A 23,732-nucleotide genomic window follows, 5' to 3' on the forward strand; every position below is an offset into this window, starting at 1 on the left:
TTGTGTGCATGGGTATATATGTATGTGTCTGTGTGTGTATATATACGTGTACATTGAGATGTATAGGTATGTATATTTGCACATGTGGACGTGTATGTATAGACATGTGTATGGGGGTGGGTTGGGCCATTTCTTTCGTCTGTTTCCTTGCGCTACCTCGCAAATGCGGGAGACAGCGACAAAGCAAAATAAAATAAAATAAATAATACTTCCCACATATTCCCTGCGTGTCGTAGAAGGCGACTAAAAGGGGAGGGAGCGGGGGGCTGGAAATCCTCCCCTCTTTTTTTTTTTTTTTTTTTTTTTTTTTTTTTTTTTTCCCAAAAGAAGGAACAGAGAATTGGGCCAGGTGAGGGTATTCCCTCAAAGGCCCAGTCCTCTGTTCTTAACGCTACCTCGCTAATGCGGGAAATGGCGAATAGTTTGAAAGAAATATATATATATATATATATATATTTATATATATATATATATATATATGTATATATATATATATATATATATATATATATATATATATATATATATATATATATATTTATATATATATATATATATATGTATATATATATATATATATATATATATATATATATATATATATATATATATATATATATATATATATATATATGTGATGTGTCCATGGTTGTTTAATTTGTTTATGGATTTGTCTCCCGCATTTGCGAGGTAGCGCAAGGAAACAGAAGAAAGAAATGGCCCAACCCACCCCCATACACATGTATATACATACGTCCACACACGCAAATATACATACTTACACAGCTTTCCATGGTTTACCCCAGACGCTTCACATGCCCTGATTCAATCCACTGACAGCACGTCAACCCCGGTATACCACATCGATCCAATTCATTCTATTCCTTGCCCTCCTTTCACCCTCCTGCATGTTCAGGCCCCGATCACACAAAATCTTTTTCACTCCATCTTTCCACCTCCAATTTGGTCTCCCACTTCTCCTCGTTCCCTCCACCTCCGACACATATATCCTCTTGGTCAATCTTTCCTCACTCATTCTCTCCATGTGCCCAAACCATTTCAAAACACCCTCTTCTGCTCTCTCAACCATGCTCTTTTTATTTCCACACATCTCTCTTACCCTTACGTTACTTACTCGATCAAACCACCTCACACCTCACATTGTCCTCAAACATCTCATTTCCAGCACATCCATCCTCCTGCGCACAACTCTATCCATAGCCCACGCCTCGCAACCATACAACATTGTTGGAACCACTATTCCTTCAAACATACCCATTTTTGCTTTCCGAGATAATGTGCTCGACTTCCACACATTCTTCAAGGCTCCCAGGATTTTCGCCCCCTCCCCCACCCTATGATCCACTTCCGCTTCCATGGTTCCATCCGCTGCCAGATCCACTCCCAGACATCTATAACACTTTACTTCCTCCAGTTTTTCTCCATTCAAACTTACCTCCCAATTGACTTGACCCTCAACCCTACTGTACCTAATAACCTTGCTCTTATTCACATTTACTCTTAACTTTCATCTTTCACACACTTTACCAAACTCAGTCACCAGCTTCTGCAGTTTCTCACATGAATCAGCCACCAGCGCTGTATCATCAGCGAACAACAACTGACTCACTTCCCAAGCTCTCTCATCCCCAACAGACTTCATACTTGCCCCTCTTTCCAAAACTCTTGCATTCACCTCCCAAACAACCCCATCCATAAACAAATTTAACAACCATGGAGACATCACACACTCCTGCCGCAAACCTACATTCACTGAGAACCAATCACTTTCCTCTCTTCCTACACGTACACATGCCTTACATCCTCGATAAAAACTTTTCACTGCTTCTAACAACTTGTCTCCCACACCGTATATTCTTAATACCTTCCACAGAGCATCTCTATCAACTCTATCATATTCCTTCTCCAGATCCATAAATGATACATACAAATTCATCTGCTTTTCTAAGTATATATATATATATATATATATATATATATATATATATATATATATATATATATATATATATATTGTGTGATGTTTGAGGACAATATGTGGTGTGAGGTGGTTTGATCGAGTAAGTAATGTAAGGGTAAGAGAGATGTGTGGAAATAAAAAGAGTGTGGTTGAGAGAGCAGAAGAGGGTGTTTTGAGATGGTTTGGTCACATGGAGAGAACGAGTGAGGAAAGATTGACCAAGAGGATATATGTGTCAGAGGTGAAGGGAACGCGAAGTGGGAGACCAAATTGGAGGTGGAAAGATGGAGTGAAAAAGATTTTGAGTGATCGGGGCCTGAACATGCAGGAGGGTGAAGGGCATGCAAGGAATAGAATGAGTTGGAATGATGTGGTTTACTGGGGTTGACGTGCTGTCAATGGATTGAACCAGGGCCTATGAAGCGTTAGCGAGGTAGCGCAAGGAAACAGACGAAAGAATGGCCCATCCCACCTACATACACATGTATATACATACACGTCCACACATGCAAATATACATACCTATACATCTCACTGTATACATATATATACACACACAGACATATACATATATACACATGTACATAATTCATACTGTCTGCCTTTATTCATTCCCATCGCCACCCCGCCACACATGAAATAACAAACCCCTCCCCCCTCATGTGTGCGTGGTAGTGCTAGGAAAAGACAACAAAGGCCACATTTGTCCTCACTCAAGTCTCTAGCTGTCATATATAATGCACTGAAACTACAGCTTCCTATCCACATCCAGGCCCCAAGCTCTCATGTATAATGCACCGAAACTACAGCTCCCTTTCCACATCCAGGCCCCACAAAACTTTCCATGGTTTACCCCAGACACTTCACATGCCCTGGTTCAATCCATTGACATCACGTTGACCCTGGTATACCACATCGTTCCACTTCGCTCTATTCCTTGGACGCCTTTCACCTTCCTGCATGTTCAAGCCCCAATCACTCAAAATCTTTTTCACTCCATCCTTCCACCTCCAATTTGGTCTCCCACTTCTCGTTCCCTCTACCTCTGACACATATATCCTCTTTGTCAATCTTTCTTCGCTCATTCTCTTCATGTGACCAAACCATTTTACTACACCCTTTTCTGCTCTCTCAACCACACTGTTTATTTTCACACATCTCTCTTACCCTTTCATTACTTACTCGATGAAACCACCTTACACCACATATTGTCCTCAAACATCTCATTTCCAACACATCCACCCTCCTCTGCACAACTGGCAACATGCGTATCATAGAGTTATTATTTGGACAAGGAGGGGAACTGTTTACAAATTTTATTAACAATAAAGCTATCCAATTTGTATAGGCCTTCATTGATATTATTGTTACAATTCTTTGTGTATCTAATGAGAGAAGATTCAATGATATTTCTCATGGTAGAGGAGTTAGAATTGATAACAGATTGTATTACTCCAGTCAGTACAATGATCATAATTTTTGACATGATTAAACATGGCATTTGATTCTTGTCCTGTTCTTATACTATGTTTATGTTGCTTAAGTCTAACAAAGATACTATGTGTATTCATCTGTATTTTTTTTTTTTTGTTTATGCTGTCTGCTAGATGAAATCTTTGTTTGCTCTCAGGCATGTCCATAGCACATGTGATAATGATGCAGACCTTAGTGTGATTGAGGGCAAATTGAATGCTGACCACTCATATGAGTATGTGTGTCCCAGCTGTAATAGGGTTGTGCCATCTCCAAGCCAATCACCACGGATCAGTAAGTTAAAACAGTTATTCTATTTTCATCAACAGTTACCTTACCTTTATTATGTGAAATATTTATTTTTTGCCTTGATTTACCAGAAAAAAAAATTCCTCATTGTGACCAGTAATGCAACTTGATCTTGTAAGTGGAATAGAGTTCATAAAAGTCCTTCAGTCTCCAGAGGTTTGGCTGGCAAGAAATGAGATGTTTGAGGACAATATGTGGTGTGAGGTGGTTTGATCGAGTAAGTAATGTTAGGGTAAGAGAGATGTGTGGAAATAAAAAGAGCGTGGTTGAGAGAGCAGAAGAGGGTGTTTTGAAATGGTTTGGGCACATGGAGAGAATGAGTGAGGAAAGGTTGACCAAGAGGATATATGTGTCGGAGGTGGAGGGAACGAGAAGTGGGAGACCAAATTGGAGGTGGAAAGATGGAGTGAAAAAGATTTTGTGTGATCGGGGCCTGAACATGCAGGAGGGTGAAAGGAGGGCAAGGAATAGAGTGAATTGGATCGATGTGGTATACCGGGGTTGACGTGCTGTCAGTGGATTGAATCAGGGCATGTGAAGCGTCTGGGGTAAACCATGGAAAGCTGTGTAGGTATGTATATTTGCGTGTGTGGACGTATGTATATACATGTGTATGGGGGTGGGTTGGGCCATTTCTTTCGTCTGTTTCCTTGCACTACCTCGCAAACGCAGGAGACAGCGACAAAGCAAAAAAAAAAAAAAAGAAAAAAAAATATTCAAAAGGTTCTGTATTGGGGCTATACTATGCTTTGTTACTCTTGTTTGCCTTTGGTGACTTTCTGCTTTTGTTTATTATTTTCAGAGTTATCTTTTAATGAAGATTGGACTTTCATTAATGTTATGAATGAAAATAAAACTAATATTGAGTGGTGTGTTCTTTTAATATTTTTTTTATCTGTACTTTAAAGTTGTTTTGTATTTGCTGTTTATTAGCTCAAGAAGATAGCTGTGATGGCCCCCAGGAATCTTCAGTCCACTCTGAGGACTCAAATGACACAGATCTAACATCTGAAGGCAGATCTGAGGATCTCTCTTCTGTTCCTAAACCTCAGAGCAGTTTCTTTTCTCGTGGAAAACCTTTCAACATAGCCAAGAGGGGAGGATTTCCTCCAAGATTACGAGGGGGTGCTGGAGAAAAATATGGCGTAGGAAAGAAAGCATTTTCCAGCTCCAAAAAACGGGGGCAAACAATACCAATTCGTAGAGGTCGTGGAAATGGTCGAGGATACAGAGGCTACTTCAACTACCAGAATATATCCTTACAGGTAAAGGTTAACCACTGATTTCATTACAATTAGTTTTACATGTGTATTATGCAAGTTCTAATCAGTCCACTTTTCCAGCCAAGAGCAGGAATTTTATATCTGCTCTTGGTGTTACGTGGATGTAAATCATGGGCTATAGATGAGGATGTGCTGAGGAGATTTGTTGTGTCAGAAATTAAATGTTTGAGGACAGTATGTGGTGTTGAGGTGGTTGGATTGAGTCAGTAATGGAAGCGTAACAGAGGTGTGGTAATAAGAGTGTGACTGAGAGAACTAAAGAGGATGTATTGGAATAGTTTGGACTTGGGGTGAGAATGAATGAAGATAGGTTGACAGAGGGGATACATGTATCAAAAGTGGAGGGAATAAAGAAAAGGGGGAGACCATACTGGAGATGAAAGGATGAAGTGAAGAAGATTTTGTGTGGTTAGTGCCTGAACATAAAGGAGAGTGAAAGGCATACATGGGATAGAGTGAATTAGGGCGGTTTGGTATACAAGGGTTGATGTACTGTCAATGAACAGAACTAGGGCATATGAAGCAGTGGAAGGAAACCACACAATGTGTCTTTAGGGCCTGGTTGTGGATGGGATGCTGTGGTTTTTGTGCATTACATATGATAGCTAGAGAATGCATGTGAGTGAATGTGGTACCTCCGATGTGGGAAATGAATTAGAATAAAAAAGAAACTCTGCTTCTCAACCTTCAGGTTGCTGACTTATCCTGTTTATCTTTTTTTTATCACTTTTATCCTTTGAAACTCTTGGGTACATGCCCAGCTCTCATAATAGATATAATATTTGATAATTTGAATGAACATTCACTCAGATATAAGCACAACAGGAGGAGTCATAATTGAATAATTGACCAACCAAAAGAGAACTTGGCATCAGGGCCAGATGGAATTCTAGTAGTATTTCTAAGACAGAGAAAACAAGAAAACACAAGCTAAACCTCTTTATGGTACTACAAAGATTAAGCATGCGGCAGTCAGTTATAAGGTTCATTGCCTTACGGAAGGGTTTAGGATGATTCACTCGTGTATTTATAAGGGATTCACTGCACGCTTTATGATTAACATTGGTATGTTTTGCATGTTGCAGAAATGGGTTATACAGCTTGTATTTATCACTAAAACTTGAAAACCTGAATGCTTAGCTAACCTCCCATCTTCTAACTGAACAACAACTTGGACACAAACACCAACTTGAACACACACACCAGCTGACGTTTGTTTGCATGCATTTAAACACAGTTGTGCCATGCTTTTCTCCCCTCTATTGTGTTTTCCTGATCATGAGAGAGATTCTTTAGGCTATTCTGTAGAAAACTCAGGGTTAAGACTTTTCAACCTTCAGTGCTTATAGCCTTTCCAACCCTTTGCTGTCCACTCAGTCACAATAGTGGCATTTCGCTTGTTTTGGGTCCACCTTTGGCTATTGTGGGACTGCCACAAAGATGGTGTTGCTGACCTGCTCATCTGGGCCATCCATCAGTGCATAATTCTCTTGGCTCACATGCTCTTCAGGATACATGCTACCTAGACCAGCTTTTTCTATTCTATATATTGATGACCTTTTCCCTCCTTTTTTGTGATGTTTGTTAATAAGTTTATTTAGAGAATAGACTATGCTGACTTCCTGAATTGTGACGTTACCCACATCAATCTGGAGCTGACTTGCGCTCACTCTTTCACAACATCCACTACTTATGCTTCACCATCCCCCCCCCCCCCTTCTTTAGCTTTTGCCCTCACACTAACCCCTAACTTTACATCTAAGACATTTCCTAATCATTCTCCCTCTTTACCCTAGAGCTTTGTTTCACTCAGAGCCAGGGCATGTTGGTACCTTTCCTCAAATATACTATCTATTGCTCCTTCTCATCTTGGTTATATATTATCCCTCTGAATAGGGGAGAAAGAATACCGCCCACTTATCCCTGCATTTCATTGAAGGCAACTGAGAGGGCAGTAGTGAGATTCTGGAAATCTTTCTCTCCTTATTACTTTCCAAAAGAAGGAACAGAACAAGGAGTCATGTGAGGATTTTCTACTCTGAGGCTGTCATCTTTTTTTGATGCTACCACACTAATGCAGGAAATAGCAAGTATATGAAAAATTGTTTCATCCTTTTTTTTTTCTTCATACTTGTTTGCTGTTTCCAACTTTAGCGAACTTGCACTAGGTACAGATGAAGAAAAGATCTCTCTCACTCAGATCCATTTTTCATTATTCCCCTTTTTGTCTCTCACATGTATCCACTGTAATTAGTCATTCTATTGATACCACCTTAGTATTTCTTGTATTGTTTTGCAAATTCTGATTTAATGGGTTTGTTTTATAGGCAATGGAATCCAATCATGGAACTGGAAAGGAGGAGGGTGAAGAGAACAAGCTTATTCTTGTCTCCTCTAAAGATGAGTTTTGTCTTCAACAAGATGTTTGTGCCATGTGTGGGGCCTTTGGACAAGACCAAGAGGGTCGCCTTATTGCCTGTGCTCAATGTGGCCAGTGTTACCATCCTTTTTGTGCAAATGTTAAGGTAAGCAAAATTCTAGTTTTGGTAGGATTTTTTGAAATAGTCTGTATGTTGTTGGTGAATCTGTTTGTATTTGTTGGCATGGTTTGAAGCATCTTATAGAGTATGTAGTGTATGAATTTTGTTGAAGTATATTAAGTGTTTCATAATTTACCAGCAAATACTTTACAAGTGTTCATCTTGTGAAATGTTTTGATAATGTTACAGCATCTTTCTCATTTCTACCATACACTTCCTCTCGATCCATTATTGTCTCACACATCCTTCACTGTCTCTGAGTATATCTTCATAAATTCCTCAGAGCACATTCATGATCTTCAACTACTCATGAAACCACATTATTCCTCCCTGATTTGAATTTTCTGTGCATTCCACCACCCTCTCACTTACTACTCACGTTTACCAAGAACACTCAGTGCACTTATACATTAGTAAATTGAACATTTGCTTATGTCTCCCTAACTTTATAAAATGGCAATATGTATTTATTCTGCCAGTCCTCAGGCATCTCACTATGAGCTATACAAACATTGAAATCCCAGACTGACCAATAAAAAAATGCAGTCACCCTCTTGCTTAAGAAATGTCACCTCATTTCCATCCACTTTGTTTGCTTTGCTGTCTTTTGCTTTGCTGTCTTTTGTTTTGTTGTACTTCTTGTTATGCTAGGCTTTTCACCTCTTCTCTTTTCACCAAACCACTTGCCATGACTCATTTTAGATACATTGATGCCCCTACACCCCAGATCTATCACCCTTTCATTGTACATGTTAAGCAGTCTTTCAAAGTACTCGTTTCATCTTTTAATCACTGCTTGTCACCATTTCCCATTATGCTTCCTTCACTGATGTTGCTTGTTTGTTTACTTGTTGTCTTTGTGCTACTTACTTACTTCCAAAACATTTGCTTGTCATCCATGAAGTTTACTGATACTCTTTCACCCAAACTTTCATGTATGGCCTTTTTTTTTATCTCCTTTGACCTCTTGTGACATTCTCTTTAACATCTAATCACTCACACTCCTTCCCTGCAAATATTGACCTTACACGTCTTATCTTTTACTAGCAACTTAATTTCCTAATCCTCCTCACACTGCCCTTTCTCACACCCTCCACCTTCCTTGTGGATGGCACACACTTCTCTCGCACATGTAAACACTGCATCCGTAAATACCATTCATTTCCTGCTTAACTCATCTTGCATGTAGTTAGATGCTTATGATAAATTGCCTCTTCATCAGTGGATGAATAGGAGTATGCTTCACTGAAGAACTCTGTCTCTGGTAAAGATTGTAGCAGAGCCTTGAAGCTGCAGGAGCCCCATAAAGAGGGTCTTAGAATTGACAGCACGTCGATCCTGATATGCCACGACGTTCCTTGCATGCCTCTCACCCTCATGTATGTTTAGGCCCCAATCGCTCAAAATCTTTTTCGTTCCACCTTCAGTTTGGTCTCACGCTTCTCCTTCCCCTCACCTCTGACACATATATCCTCTTTGTCAATCTTTCCTCACTCATTCTCTCCATATGTCCAAACCATTTCAGCACACCCTCTTCTGCTCTCTCAACTACACTCTTTTTATTTCCACACATCTCTTATACCCTTTCATACTTACTCAAATCACCTCACACCACATACTGTCCTCAAACATTTAATTTTCAACACATCCACCTTCCTCCATACATTCCTATCTATAGCCCATGCCTCGCAACCATGTAACATTGTTGGAACTACTATTCCTTCAAACATACCCATTTTTGCTCTCTTGAGATAACGTTCTCTCCTTCCACACAGTCTTCATCACTCCCAGAACCTTCGCCCCCTCCCCCACCCTGTGACTCACTTCCGCTTCCATGGCTCCATCTGCTGCTAAGTCCACTCCCTGATATCTTAAACACTTCACTTCCTCCAGTTTTTCTCCATTCAAACTTTTTTTTTATTATATTTTGTCGGTCTCTCGCGTTAGCGAGGTAGCACAAGGAAACAGACAAAAAAATGTCCCAGCCCACCCACATACACATGTATGTACATACATGCCCACACGCACATATACATACCTAAACATTTCAGCATATACATACATATACATACACAGACATATACATACACATGTACATATTCATACTTGCTGCCTTCATCCATTCCTGTCGCCACCCTGCCACACATGCAATGGCACCCCCACCTCCCCCCGCGTGCACGTGAGGTAGCGCTAGGAAAAGACAACAAAGGCCACATTCGTTCACACTCATTCTCTAGCTGTCATGTGTGATGCACTTAAACCACAGCTCTCCTTCCACATCCAGGCCCCACAAAACTTTCCATGGGTTACCCCAAACACTTCACATACCCTGGTTCAATCCATTAACAGCATGTTGACCCCAGTATACCACATCGTTCCAATTCACTCTATTCCTTGCTCACCCTCCTTTATGTTCAGGCCCTGATCGCTCAAAATCTTGTTCACTCCATCCTTCCACCTCCAATTTGGTCTCCCACTTCTTGTTTCCTCCACCTTTGACACACATATATCAGCTTTGTCAATTTTTCCCCACTCACTCCCTCCACGAGACCAAACCACCTTAACACACCCTCCTCTGCTCTTCCAACCACACTCTCCTTATTGCCACACATCTCTCTCACCTTTTTACCAATCACTCGATTAAACCACCTCACACCACATACTGTCCTCAAACATCCCATTTCCAACACATCCACCCTCCTCTGCACAACCCCATCTATAGCCCATGCCTCGCAACCCTATATCATTGTTGGAATCACTATTCCCTCAAACATACCCACCCTTGTTCTCTGAGACAACATTCTTGCCTTCCACACACGCTTCAACGCTCCCAGAACCTTTGCCCCCTCCCCCACCCTGTGACTCACTTCCGCTTCTATGGTTCCATTCGCTTCCAAATCCACTCCCAAATATCTAAAACACCTCACCCCCTCCAGCCCTTCTCCACTCAAACTCACCTCCCAATTGATTTTTCCCCCCCATCCCACTGTACCTAATAACCTTGCTCTTATTCACATTTACTCTCAGCTTTCTTCTTTCACACACTTTACCAAACTCAGTCACCAGCTTCTGCAGTTTCTCTCCCGAATCTGCCACCAGTGCATTATCATCAGCAAACAACTGACTCACTTCCCAAACCCTCTCATCAATTAGACTCTTCCTACTTGTACGTATGCCGTACATCCTTGGTAAAAACTTTTCACTGCTTCTATCAACTTACCTTCCATACCATATACTCTTAAAACCTTCCACAAAGCATGTCAATCAACCCTATCATATACCTTCTCCAGATCCATAAATGCTTCATACAAATCCATCTGTTTTTCTAAGTATTTCTCACATACATTCTTCAAAGCAAACACCTGATCCACACATCCTATACCTCTTCTGAAACCATGCTGCTCTTCCCCAAGCTGATGCTTTGTACTTGCCTTCACCCTCTCAATCAATACCCTCCCATATAATTTCCCAGGAATACTCACCAAACTTATTTTTCTGTAGTAGATATTTCTGTCGTTGTTAGAGATGTAGAATTTCCATTATTTCATAGTTTTGATTTACCCTCAGGTGACAAAAGTGGTTTTGCAAAAAGGCTGGCGCTGTTTAGACTGTACCGTGTGCGAGGGTTGTGGCGAGCGCAATGATGAGGCTCGACTCGTGCTGTGTGAAGACTGTGATATCTCGTATCACATCTACTGTATGAGTCCCCCTCTAGACCATGTTCCATCTGGTGTATGGAGGTGTAAATGGTAGGTTCCTTGAGATATATGTTCTATTTTTCTGTTCTTATGTACTTGTTTGCCATTTCTGATGTTAGCAGGGAACAGATGAAGATTGGCTTCATTCACTCAGTGTTTCACAAGCTGTCACATGTAATGCACTAAAGCTGACTTCTTTTATTCACAGCCATTTCCCACAAACCTTTGAGTGGTATCCTATGGCTGCATCAGATGCCCTGGTTTAGTCCACACAGCACTTTTCCGCCTATGTAACACATCATTTTAGTTCAGTCTTTCCTGTGCATGTTTTTCACCTTCTTGCATGTTGAGGCCCCAATCACTCAAAATCTTATTCACTCCATCCTTCCACATCCAATTCAGTCTTCTCTTCTCTTTGCCTTCTCCACTTCCATCGCATGTATGATCTTTGTCAGCCTCTCTTCACTCATTCTTTCTTCATATCCAAACTGTTTTAGCTTACCATCTTCAGCTCTCTTTACTTTTCTTATTACCACACCTCTCTCTTCACCCTGTCATTATTTACTTGATCAACCCTCCCTATTGTCCTCAAACTTTATTTTCAACACATCCACACTTTTCTTTGAAGTTTTATCTATAGCCCATGCCTTCCATCCATACAACATTGGTGATAGATACTATGATACCTTCATATTTACCCATTTTTTGCCCTTTCAGGTAGTGACCTCTTTTTCCACGCATTCCTCAATACTCCCAGAACCTTTGTTCCCTCACCCATCCTGTGACTCACCCTGTGTCCTCTCCCAGGTACCTGAAACGCTTCACTTCCTCCAGGTTTTCTCCATTCAAACTCAGTCCCCATCTAACCTGTCTCTTTGCACTTAACTTTAATAACCTTGATTTTATTCTCATTTACTTTCAACTTTTGTTCTTTCATGCACTCCCAAACTCAGTCATGAACTTCTGCAGTTTCTGACTTGAATTTGCCACCAGTGGTTCCCAGGCCCCCTCTGCATACAAACTGCCTACTTGCTCCTCTTTCTTAATCTGTTTTGCATTGACCTCCCTGATCATTCCTTTCATAAATGAATTAAACAGCCATAATGACATCACATCACTGGTGCAGACCTAGCTTCACTTGGAACTGCTCATCCTCCTCTCTGTATACAAGCACCTTGCACAAATGTTGTACTCTCGTAATAGAAATTCCTCATTGCTTCTGATAGCTTTCCTCCCACACTGTATATTCATAACACCTTTGACAAAGCATCTCTGTTAACGCAATCATATAGTTCCATTGCAGAGATGTTCTTTAGACAGTCAAGCACATTTTTGTAGAGAGATGTGCTGACTTCATTTCTTTAAATGACAAATGTTTTTGGTCCATAAAAAAAGTATCTTCAACAGTTTCCTTAGTTCAACCTTTTTCTCCTTTCTGAGCTTATCAATTTATTGCTAACCCATCAATCAATAAAGTTGCTCTCTTTGGTACCTTGTTTTCTTTTAACTTATCTATGGGGAATTAGCATTTAATTCTCTGCCCCTGTCTCCTCCCATTGAACCTGTACCATTTCCTATATTCTCCTTATGCAGAGTCTTCCAGGTACAGGTACCGAATATAATACTAGTAAGGAACTGCACTACTCAAGTACCAGGAAATATAAAAAACTGTTTTATACAATGAGGTGGCACAACCACCTCATTGTGTAAAATAGTTTTTTATATTTCCTGGTACTTGAGTAGTGTAGTTTTTCACTTGTATTATATTCGGTTCTTGTGTTACCAACAAATCCCCCTGATCTCCATTACTCACTCTTTTTCGAGAACATAACTATTGTGTGAATAGAAAGGTCCATGTACCTGGAGGCCTCTGCATAAGGAGAATGAATTTGTTATAAAAACAGAAAATAACAAACTTTGAATCCTATTGCAATCTTCTCTTCATGGGAACTGTATGCTTTGTAAGGCATTTTCTTCCAAAATAATCCAGTCTCTTCCACATTAGAAATCTGTTTGGGAGAATAACTGCTATATGTCTGTCTGTATCTCTGATGCCTGTTCCCACCTTGAACTCCTTTGAGGGGGTGGCCATGACAATAAAGTCTCCTTAACTAGTGACCTCTAGTGATGCTTCTTAGCCTCTAGTTCCTCACCCTTAACAGGCCACTGGCAGAGGGCAGCTCTAGCACAATGTTTGCAGAGGTTTCTACTTACTGGTCCAGCTGACTACCTCTACTTAATGCTCTGATCTGATATTCATACCTACTACTGCTACTTAATGTTTCTTCCTAATACTCTTGTGTAAGTGTTCCTACCTACTACCTCTATCTGTTGCACCTACCATTTTGCCAAAAGGCAGGGCTTGTGCATAGTGCTTATCACAGGAAAATCTAGAGATTGTATGTTTGTATACAGAATGCCAGTAGTCCATGTGTGGGTGAGGCAGAAAGAAAAGACAGCTTCCTCAATAATGGCCTTGAGGGTTAGCAGGAAATTTTTAGCAGCAGTGACATTGTCAGAAGCAGCCTCACCATTCATGTCTTTGCTCCACCTTCTTCCACTGCTATGTCATCATATATACTCTGTGCCTTTTCCAAAATGACAAGCAATGCAGATGGGAACATTTTCATGAGTATAGTTTTCACCCTGTGTGCTCCACATTCATTCCATTCTCCATGATTGAACTTTAGGAATATGAAGTCTTAGATGCACTAATTAATGTTCAACTTCTGGCACTCTCCTTGATCTATACATCATCATGAATAGCCTGTAAAGTAGATTCACCATGTCCACTGGCACACTTGATATCAGCTGTTACTTTACTCTCTCATAACATTTCTGTTCATCTTAACCTCAACTGTAATGGTCTTATACATTTTAGCACCCTGTTACTAGGAGAACTTAAAAAGATGCATTGGTGGCATGATGCTAAGGGCAAAACACATGCAATATACAGTATACTGCAGCGCAGAATACTTTAGCACTCTGTCTCTGTAGACTGTACTTCTTGCACTATGCTTGCTGCGCCACACCACCACACTGCCAGCCCAGTGATGATTGCACGAGTCCAAACTTAAGTCCATGTAAATTAGAATAGGTGTAAGTGGACCATGTGTATTATTCTGAAAATGGCATAAATCAAATACATGTAAATTGAGAGGTACCTGAACTTTCCCAGCTTTAGATGTACAAGGTGTATGGCTTTGATTGTATACTTTCCAGGATTCTATAGTAGTGTGCCACTTAGCTGGCTCCAGTCCTTGCTTGTTTATTTCACCTCTTACTGTTTGTGTTTTGGGGCATACAAGTAGCCAGCTCTTGGGTGCAAAGACCAAAGTAATACCTATAGAAAAGGGAAATGGAACCAAAACTGCAGCATAGGACAAAGGGGTTGAAGTTCTGAAGTTACCCTGGGAAAGTTTTTAAGAGGAACTGCGTTTGATTCAACTCTGTCAAGTAAGGATGCAGAATCACCCCAGATGTTATAGGAATACTCCAAACAAGGACAGATCAGTCCTTTGTATAAAGGAAGCAACTGTTCAGAAGAAAAGAAATTTCAACATCTAAACAGGACTTCCAGTTTCTTAGAAGTAGACTTAGTAATTTCCGTAATGTGAGATTTCCAAGAGAGAGTGGATGTTAGGGTAATACCAAGTATATTTATTAATTCAAGAGGTGGAATCACGCAACTGTCAAAGGAGAGAGGAAAGCTGTGATGAAATTTCAATGGAGAGATGGGTAGAAATGGTCTTCGAGGCATTACACTTAACCAGATTTCGTCTACCCCACTGAGATGTCTTGTCCATTTCTTAGTTTACAGAGGAAGTTGTGTTGAGGCAGATTGAGTGATAGAAGAAGGAGCAGATTTGAAGGGTGTGGAGGAATGCAGTGTTGTGTCATCTGCATATGAGTGCATTTGGTTATTTATGGAAGAGGAAATTATTGACAAAAAGGAGAAAAAGCATAGGGGACAGGATAGTACCTTGAAGGGCCCCACTCTTTATGGAGAAAGGAGGGGAGGCTGAACCATCATCAGACACATAAATAGATTGGCCAGAATGGAAGCTAGATATGAGGGAGCAAAGTGAGACAGAACCCAAAAGAAGGGAGCTTAGAGATGAGACCCTAATGCCAAACACTGTCAAAAGCTTTGGATATGTCAAGAGCAGCTACATAGAATTCCCCCAGATCCTTCAGAGACAGTGATAGACTTGAGTAAAATAGGAAAGAATATCACCAGTGGATCTTGCCCGATGGAAACCATACTGGTGATCAGAGAGAAGACTGTGAGATTCAAGAAGTCAAAGGATATGGGAGTTGAGGAGGGATTCAAAGACTTTGGGAATGGTAGATGTCACAGCAACAGGATGATAGTTTGAGAGGTTAAAATGGTCACCCTTCTTATGGATGGGATGTACCAATATGTGCTCCAAGAATAAGGAAAAGTTTTGGTTTTTATAGAGAAATGGAACAGACAAGCAAGCACAGGTGCAAGTTCAGAGACACGCTTAATGCATGGGGTTAGATGCCATCAGGACCATAAACCTTGCTTGTGTTCAGAGAGAGAAGTGCTTTTCGGACTGTCCAAAAAGAGATCATGGGAAGGGGCAAAGGATTGATAAGAGGAGCATCGGGGATAGAAGAAATGTTAGAGTCAACCAAGGTGGAGTTAGAGGAGAAATGGGAACCAAAAAGAGTTGCTTTGTCTATTGGACAGCTATAGTACTGTTGTGATGGAAAATTTAAGGAAAGTTAGAGCGACAGAAGCTATTAGCAGTCCCCTTAACTTAATACCAGAAAGACATATTAGTGGATGAAGGAGAGGGATAATCACACTTCCTTTGAATAAAGGAGCACTTTGGCTCATGGATAATTTACTTGTAATGATTATGGGCAGCGATAAATGATGAGTGAGAGTTGGAGGAAGAGTTTTTCCCAGCCCGATATGCCTGATCCCTTGCCTGAATGGCCTCAGAACAGGAACGCTTTAACCATGGGTTGGTAAGAGAGGTCGTCTTGGAGGAATAGGGAATAAAGGCTTCCATTCTTGCAATAGTAGCTTCTGCTTTGTGTTTATTGGAGACAGAAGCATCACCACATAGGAGACAGTAATTAGCCCCAAGAAAGTCAGAAAAGAATTTTCATAAGTTATTGCTATTCTAGCATTTTAGCTTCTCATTGTCTTGAGAACTCTTTCTTCCTACTTTTGGGCTCAGGAAGATTTAATGAATTGTTTGCCGTGATCAGATGCAATGATCTTGTTTGATATGAAGACTGCCTAAAAAATCAAGATAGATCCTATCCCAGTTTTTTGGCAAAGAAAGATATTGAATTTCAGAATTGACCCATTGTTATTCACTCATGGAATACTTGATATTAATATTGTGGCCTTAACCTTCCTCAGAAACCTTTTGTTTTTAGTCTGATTTGAAGGCTTGCTCACTATCCCTCTTCCTTCGTATGGTTATGCTTTTATGCTTGTAGGACATATGCTACAGGAATGAAATTTAGGTTGTGAAGGTTGAAAAACCTTTTTGCTCTTTGGCAGTGTTCCATGAGCAATATTTCATGTTTTTCTTTCCCATGCCTGGTTTTCCTTTGTTTTTTGAAAACCCTTTTCGCTCTGCCTTTTGATGGCCACATTATGTTGGCATCATGATCCACGAATTGCGTGGCGATGGATAACTGGCTGCTGATAGGTTGGTGATTTCAGCCTGGGATGGTAAGTGAAAGAGAGCTTCACCAATTTAATGAGGGGAGGTATAATCCTGACCCAATATTCCATTAAGAGTATCTCATGTTTGTGGGACACCACTTAGGAGAGAAAAGGTTGTTCAACCTTCAGAACCCTACATTTTAAGTATCTAATTTTTCTGTTTAGAAGTCTGAAGTGCTTGTGTAGATTTTTTTTTTAGTAAGATAAGGTAACTATATAAAGTAGTGGTGATGTGAGAAGGAGATGGAGTGAGTATTTTGAAGGTTTGTTGAATGTGTTTGATGATAGAGTGGCAGATATAGGGTGTTTTGGTCGAGGTGGTGTGCAAAGTGAGAGGGTTAGGGAAAATGATTTGGTAAACAGAGAAGAGGTAGTGAAAGCTTTGCGGAAGATGAAAGCCGGCAAGGCAGCAGGTTTGGATGGTATTGCAGTGGAATTTATTAAAAAAGGGGGTGACTGTATTGTTGACTGGTTGGTAAGGTTATTTAATGTATGTATGACTCATGGTGAGGTGCCTGAGGATTGGCGGAATGCGTGCATAGTGCCATTGTACAAAGGCAAAGGGGATAAGAGTGAGTGCTCAAATTACAGAGGTATAAGTTTGTTGAGTATTCCTAGTAAATTATATGGGAGGGTATTGATTGAGAGGGTGAAGGCATGTACAGAGCATCAGATTGGGGAAGAGCAGTGTGGTTTCAGAAGTGGTAGAGGATGTGTGGATCAGGTGTTTGCTTTGAAGAATGTATGTGAGAAATACTTAGAAAAGCAAATGGATTTGTATGTAGCATTTATGGATCTGGAGAAGGCATATGATAGAGTTGATAGAGATGCTCTGTGGAAGGTATTAAGAATATATGGTGTGGGAGGAAAGTTGTTAGAAGCAGTGAAAAGTTTTTATCGAGGATGTAAGGCATGTGTACGTGTAGGAAGAGAGGAAAGTGATTGGTTCTCAGTGAATGTAGGTTTGCGGCAGGGGTGTGTGATGTCTCCATGGTTGTTTAATTTGTTTATGGATGGGGTTGTTAGGGAGGTAAATGCAAGAGTTTTGGAAAGAGGGGCAAGTATGAAGTCTGTTGGGGATGAGAGAGCTTGGGAAGTGAGTCAGTTGTTGTTCGCTGATGATACAGCGCTGGTGGCTGATTCATGTGAGAAACTGCAGAAGCTGGTGACTGAGTTTGGTAAAGTGTGTGGAAGAAGAAAGTTAAGAGTAAATGTGAATAAGAGCAAGGTTGTTAGGTACAGTAGGGTTGAGGGTCAAGTCAATTGGGAGGTGAGTTTGAATGGAGAAAAACTGGAGGAAGTGAAGTGTTTTAGATATCTGGGAGTGGATCTGGCAGCGGATGGAACCATGGAAGCGGAAGTGGATCATAGGGTGGGGGAGGGGGCGAAAATTCTGGGGGCCTTGAAGAATGTGTTGAAGTCGAGAACATTATCTCGGAAAGCAAAAATGGGTATGTTTGAAGGAATAGTGGTTCCAACAATGTTGTATGGTTGCGAGGCGTGGGCTATGGATAGAGTTGTGCGCAGGAGGATGGATGTGCTGGAAATGAGATGTTTGAGGACAATGTGTGGTGTGAGGTGGTTTGATTGAGTGAGTAACGTAAGGGTAAGAGAGATGTGTGGAAATAAAAAGAGCGTGGTTGAGAGAGCAGAAGAGGGTGTTTTGAAGTGGTTTGGGCACATGGAGAGGATGAGTGAGGAAAGATTGACCAAGAGGATATATGTGTCGGAGGTGGAGGGAGCAAGGAGAAGAGGGAGACCAAATTGGAGGTGGAAAGATGGAGTGAAAAAGATTTTGTGTGATCGGGGCCTGAACATGCAGGAGGGTGAAAGGAGGGCAAGGAATAGAGTGAATTGGAGCGATGTGGTATACCGGGGTTGACGTGCTGTCAGTGGATTGAATCAAGGCATGTGAAGCGTCTGGGGTAAACCATGGAAAGCTGTGTAGGTATGTATATTTGTGTGTGTGGACGTATGTATATACATGTGTATGGGGGGAGGTTGGGCCATTTCTTTCGTCTGTTTCCTTGCGCTACCTCGCAAACGCGGGAGACAGCGACAAAGTTTAAAAAAAGAAAAAAAAAAAAAATAAAGATATTGCATATGTTTGTAAATAAAGTAATTTTTCTACAGGTGTGCCATGTGTCTTCACTGTGGAGCAACTGATCCTGGCCCAAATGCCACTTGGCAGCAGAATTATAGTATGTGTGGTCCATGTATGTCCATGACACAGTGTCCAGTTTGTGATGAGCCATATGCCGAAGGTGAACTCATTATTCAGTGTTCTAATTGTGAGCGGTGGTTGCATGCCTCTGATGACATGATCCAAACTGAAGAAGAGGCTGAAAGGTAAAATATATGTGTCATCAGTTTTACTTTTTCTCACTGTGGTTCATCATTGCAATCTTATTTTTATGATGTCTTTTTTTTTTTTTTTTTGTAATTTAATACAATGATGTGCATGCAGAATCTTCCTCCATCATTTTGGATACTAATCATCTCTATATTTAGAAATACAAGAGACTCAGTGACTTATTCCTCAGTAATTTATTCAGACAGTTATTAATGATTTCTCCTTTGGTTTGATTGTTTGTAACTTATTCAGACAGTTACAAAGGTTTCTTTGTGTGTTTGGTTGTTATATTAGTGTTTATACCAAGGGAATGATATTTTTTTTATTTCCACTAACATTGAAATTTTTGATGAATAAATGGAACAAGTACTCATAAGGAAAAAGTGTAATGGAAATTATGGGTAACATGACATGGGTATAATTATGGGTAACAGAATTACGGGTAACATATTGAGAAGGGGCCAAGTGAGGATTTTTCCTTTTAGGCTCAGTTCTCTGTTCTTAATGCTACCTCACTAATGTAGGAAATGGCGAATATGTATGAAAAAAAATATTGATTAAAGAATTAGCGATGCTTGTTGTTACACAGATGTGCTGAAAAAGGATATTTGTGCATAATGTGCCGACCTCAGGATGCATTACCTCCCCATCTGCTTCCTCACACCCCACCTGCACGTTCTACACGAATTGTGCACACTACAACTGTCACCACCACAACTACAGCGAGTCCAGTGCGTGCTCAAAGCCCTGTGGACATGATATCAAAGGTAAATCTTTATTTCCATCAATATTTTATTAAAAGTATGTGTAATCTTCTTTTCACTTTTTGTAGAAATTGTTTCTGTAATGCAGGTACCTTGGCTGTGTCACTAATAGGGATGTTTTGATGGTAAATGTGTGACACATCATTTCTTTGACCCAAATGGTTTTTACTGGTAAGATATGGGAAGAGGGTGTGTTGAAATGGTTTGGTCACTTGGAGAGAATGAGTGAGGAAAGATTGACAAAGAGGATATATGTGTCAGAGGTAGAGGGAATGAGGAGAAGTGGGAGACCAAATTGGAGGTGGGAGGATGGAGTGAAAAAGATTTTGAGCAATCGGGGCCTGAACGTACAGGAGGGTGAAAGGCGTGCAAGGAATAGAGTGAATTTGAACGATGTGGTATATCGGAGTCGATGTGCTGTCACTAGGGCATGTGAGGCATCTGGGGCAAACCATGGAAATTTTTGTGATTCCTGGATGTGGAAAGGGAGCTGTGGTTTCAGTGCATTATACATGACAGCTAGAGACTGAGTGTGAATGAATGTGGCCTGTTTTGTTTTTTCCTAGCGCTACCTCACGGGGGTTGGATGCTATTTCATGTGTGGTGGAGTAGGGAGGGGAATGGATGAAGGCAGCAAGTATGAATATATACATGTGTATGTATGTATGTGTCTGTATGTATACATTGAAATTTATAGGTATGTATATGTGTGTGTGTGGGTGGGTATGTATCTACATGTGAATGTTAGTGGGTTGGGCCATTTCTTTTGTCTTTTTCCTTGCGCTACCTTGCTAACGCAGGAGACGGTGATTAAGTATAATAACTAAATGATAAATCTCATTTGTATTTGAAAAAATTGTGTTTTATGTAAAAGTTGTAGATTTATCTTGCTGGTAATTATCTTGATCCACATGCCTTTGGACCCCCAAGACATTATGTAGCAAACTACCCCACTTTCATTGAAGCCTTTTTTTTTTTTGAGGGATATTTAATGAGTCATGATAGATTATAGTATGCTAAACATCCAAGCACAGATATCATGGAGAAGTGGTAGATTTGATACAGAGCAAATTGGCATGGAGGAGCAAGATATGGGATGTAAATGAAAAGTGTTAAGTTCATGGCAAGATATGGAAATGGATTTCTGATGAAGATACTGTGGTGGAAGCAGAATAGACATGGTTATGATTATAACGGCAAAGAGAGAAATGGAAGTGAAAATGAGGACTATCTCATTTAGATGTACTGATGTTGAATGAGAAGAAATTGGTGAATGTTAGGTTAGATGAGTGGTGGATACAAAGAGGAATGGGGAAAACCAAAGTCAGGAGTTTCGTCTTGGAGTAATATGTGATGCTTTGGTAAATTAATGAATAGTGCAGGTTCCCCAGTTGTTATTGTTTGAGATTAAACCTCCCTACAACTCAGAGGTGTGGGCCCCATTCTCTAGGGGAGCCTGCCGGTGGTGAGGGGCCTAAGCACTGGGCCAAGGGGGTTGGGCCTGTTTTATCCTCATGAGAGCCAGGCTCCCTCTGGGTTCCCCAAGGTAAATTTTTAAGATAGTGGTACGTTTTATACAAAATTGACATAAATTTTTCCATGCTGCAGGTTACCTCCAAGGCACAGTTTTGGGTGGATGGTATCTGTCTTTCTGAGTGTGGAATGTTCCAGATCAAAACTATGACTCTTGAACCTCAAAAGAAGGCCAGGTAAGTGATACAATACAATTTCAGTATATCTAAGTTTAAAGGGTTGGGAAAGATGTTGCCTTGCTCACTTTAGAACACGTTAACCTGGGGAGCTCCTAATACACTCCCACCTTTTCCTCTCATTGACATCAATTATTATGTAATCCCTGAAAGAGTAATAAACAAACATATTGAAACATGATTAATGAAAACTTTAGTAGTGGTGACCAGCATGGATTCATACTGAGCGGAACTATGCAGACTTGATTATTGGCTCACTTAGAAAACACATGGAACTTTAATGTGAGGAAATAGAATGGATACCATTTTTCTTGACTTTTTAAGGTATGTGTCAAATTGAATTGCAGAACTTTGTCAGTTGAATTAATAGATTAAAGCATAAAAGGTAAACAGGAAGTTAGACTGAGGAGTTTCTCACAAATGAAATTCAAAGTAGCAGGAAAAGGAACTCTGTCTAATTAGGATATATTATCAGGTGTGCCACAGTAAAGCTTCAGTGCTGGTAGTTTAATATCAGGCATGGGTAGAAGGTAACAGGAAGTATAGTTACATTTTTTACAGGTGACATGTAGAATGTATGGTGGTTGATGATTTGGTCAGGAACACACATATTAGAATATTTAAAGGTACAGGGTAAAGAGGTATACTGCTGAGGGAATGAATAGGTATACTGAGAGAATTGATTAGTGTAAGTGATTTTTTGGATGATGTTGCTTTAGGGGAGATTTGTGATAGGTTGCAGAGGAATCATGTTGAATCTGAAGGTGGAGTGTGAAAGGGTACTTTTGTCTCATGATGAATCACTGTAGTGTGCAAATGAAAAAGTAAGATTTGTTTGTTTGCACAATTTATATATCACTTTTGACATACATGAGTTAATGATGAACATTAATGAGCTGAGTGGCTGAATGTATCTAATAAGCCCATGAAAATGGGATTAGAATTATTTATAGATAGAGATTTGGTCATTATTTTGCAAACCTCAGTGATGTAGGAGAATTGATGGTTAGGATTTTACCATTTGTGCTCGTAGATAAGTATTGTGTATTTGATATTAGGTAGATGCTCCCAGTTGAAGAATATCTTCATTAAGGATAGGAATCACTCATTATATAATTAATTCTCAAACTAGCATCATCATGCACAACAGAAACCCCAAAACAGTTCGCACTAGTCGTGGACCCTCAATAGACAGTAGTGGAAGTCGGGATGTTGATGACGAAGATGATGATGATGAAGATAACAAGCTGGATAATGAAGAACCAAAGCACTGGGTTTATGGCATGAAGGAAGGAACAATTCTACAGGCAAAGGTAAGGCATCTCAGATTCATTTTTTTGGTGTCTGATTTAAGTGCTTGATTTACAGAGACATTTCTGAGTGATCATAGAGCAACTTAGTCAAAGTTTATGGAAGAGAAGTGGAAGACAGGATATTTTCTTAGTTAGACAGAATGTACTGATGTATATTTCCACTGTTTTTGCAGCATATCACTCATGGAGAGGAATGAGTTCAATCCTGTTAAAAGCTTTAGATATACAAAACAGTTCAACTGAAAGTTTGCTGGATGAAATAACAACAGTTTTGTTAACAAGTAGATTGCTTCTCAGTTTCTGTTTTGAGAACACTAAGCACCTGCACTTCTTAACATTAGAACCATAATCATCTTGAAGAGTGTTCCATTTTTTCAAGATGTTTGAGAATTTCAGCTTACTGTTAAAGGTGCTTATCTTTCCAAGATGTTTGAGAATTTTGGTTTACTTGTAGAATTACTTGTTAAGTGTTATTACATTCTCTTTGATGTACTGTTGAAGCCTGAAGTGATATTGTTAATCTTGGGTGATTGCTTGATACTCAAATCTCACTTGTGTACTGTTTATGTAATGATCTGTCTTGAGCACTGAAC

At 40.2% G+C, this 23,732-nt stretch overlaps 1 protein-coding gene across 9 annotated transcripts in view; it reads left to right on the top strand.

Moving 5' to 3' along the window:
• Positions 1–3,573: 3,573 nt before the first annotated feature.
• trr (trithorax-related) overlaps positions 3,574–23,732 on the top strand; it is a 156,312-nt gene continuing 136,153 nt past the window's right edge. For 8 of the 9 annotated variants that reach the window (XM_071684172.1, XM_071684173.1, XM_071684177.1 and 5 more), the window contains exons 1-8: positions 3,574–3,748; positions 4,697–5,028; positions 7,374–7,571; positions 11,154–11,335; positions 19,134–19,349; positions 19,943–20,120; positions 21,726–21,826; positions 22,959–23,139. In XM_071684172.1, the coding sequence (XP_071540273.1) occupies positions 3,589–3,748; positions 4,697–5,028; positions 7,374–7,571; positions 11,154–11,335; positions 19,134–19,349; positions 19,943–20,120; positions 21,726–21,826; positions 22,959–23,139 (1,548 nt within the window). In that variant the 5' untranslated portion in view covers positions 3,574–3,588. The remainder of the gene's footprint in view (positions 3,749–4,696; positions 5,029–7,373; positions 7,572–11,153; positions 11,336–19,133; positions 19,350–19,942; positions 20,121–21,725; positions 21,827–22,958; positions 23,140–23,732) is intronic. The other variant, XM_071684176.1, reaches the window with a different exon arrangement.

The sequence above is a fragment of the Panulirus ornatus genome, chromosome 37 (genome assembly GCF_036320965.1).
Source record: "Panulirus ornatus isolate Po-2019 chromosome 37, ASM3632096v1, whole genome shotgun sequence".
NCBI classification, from domain to species: domain Eukaryota; kingdom Metazoa; phylum Arthropoda; class Malacostraca; order Decapoda; family Palinuridae; genus Panulirus; species Panulirus ornatus.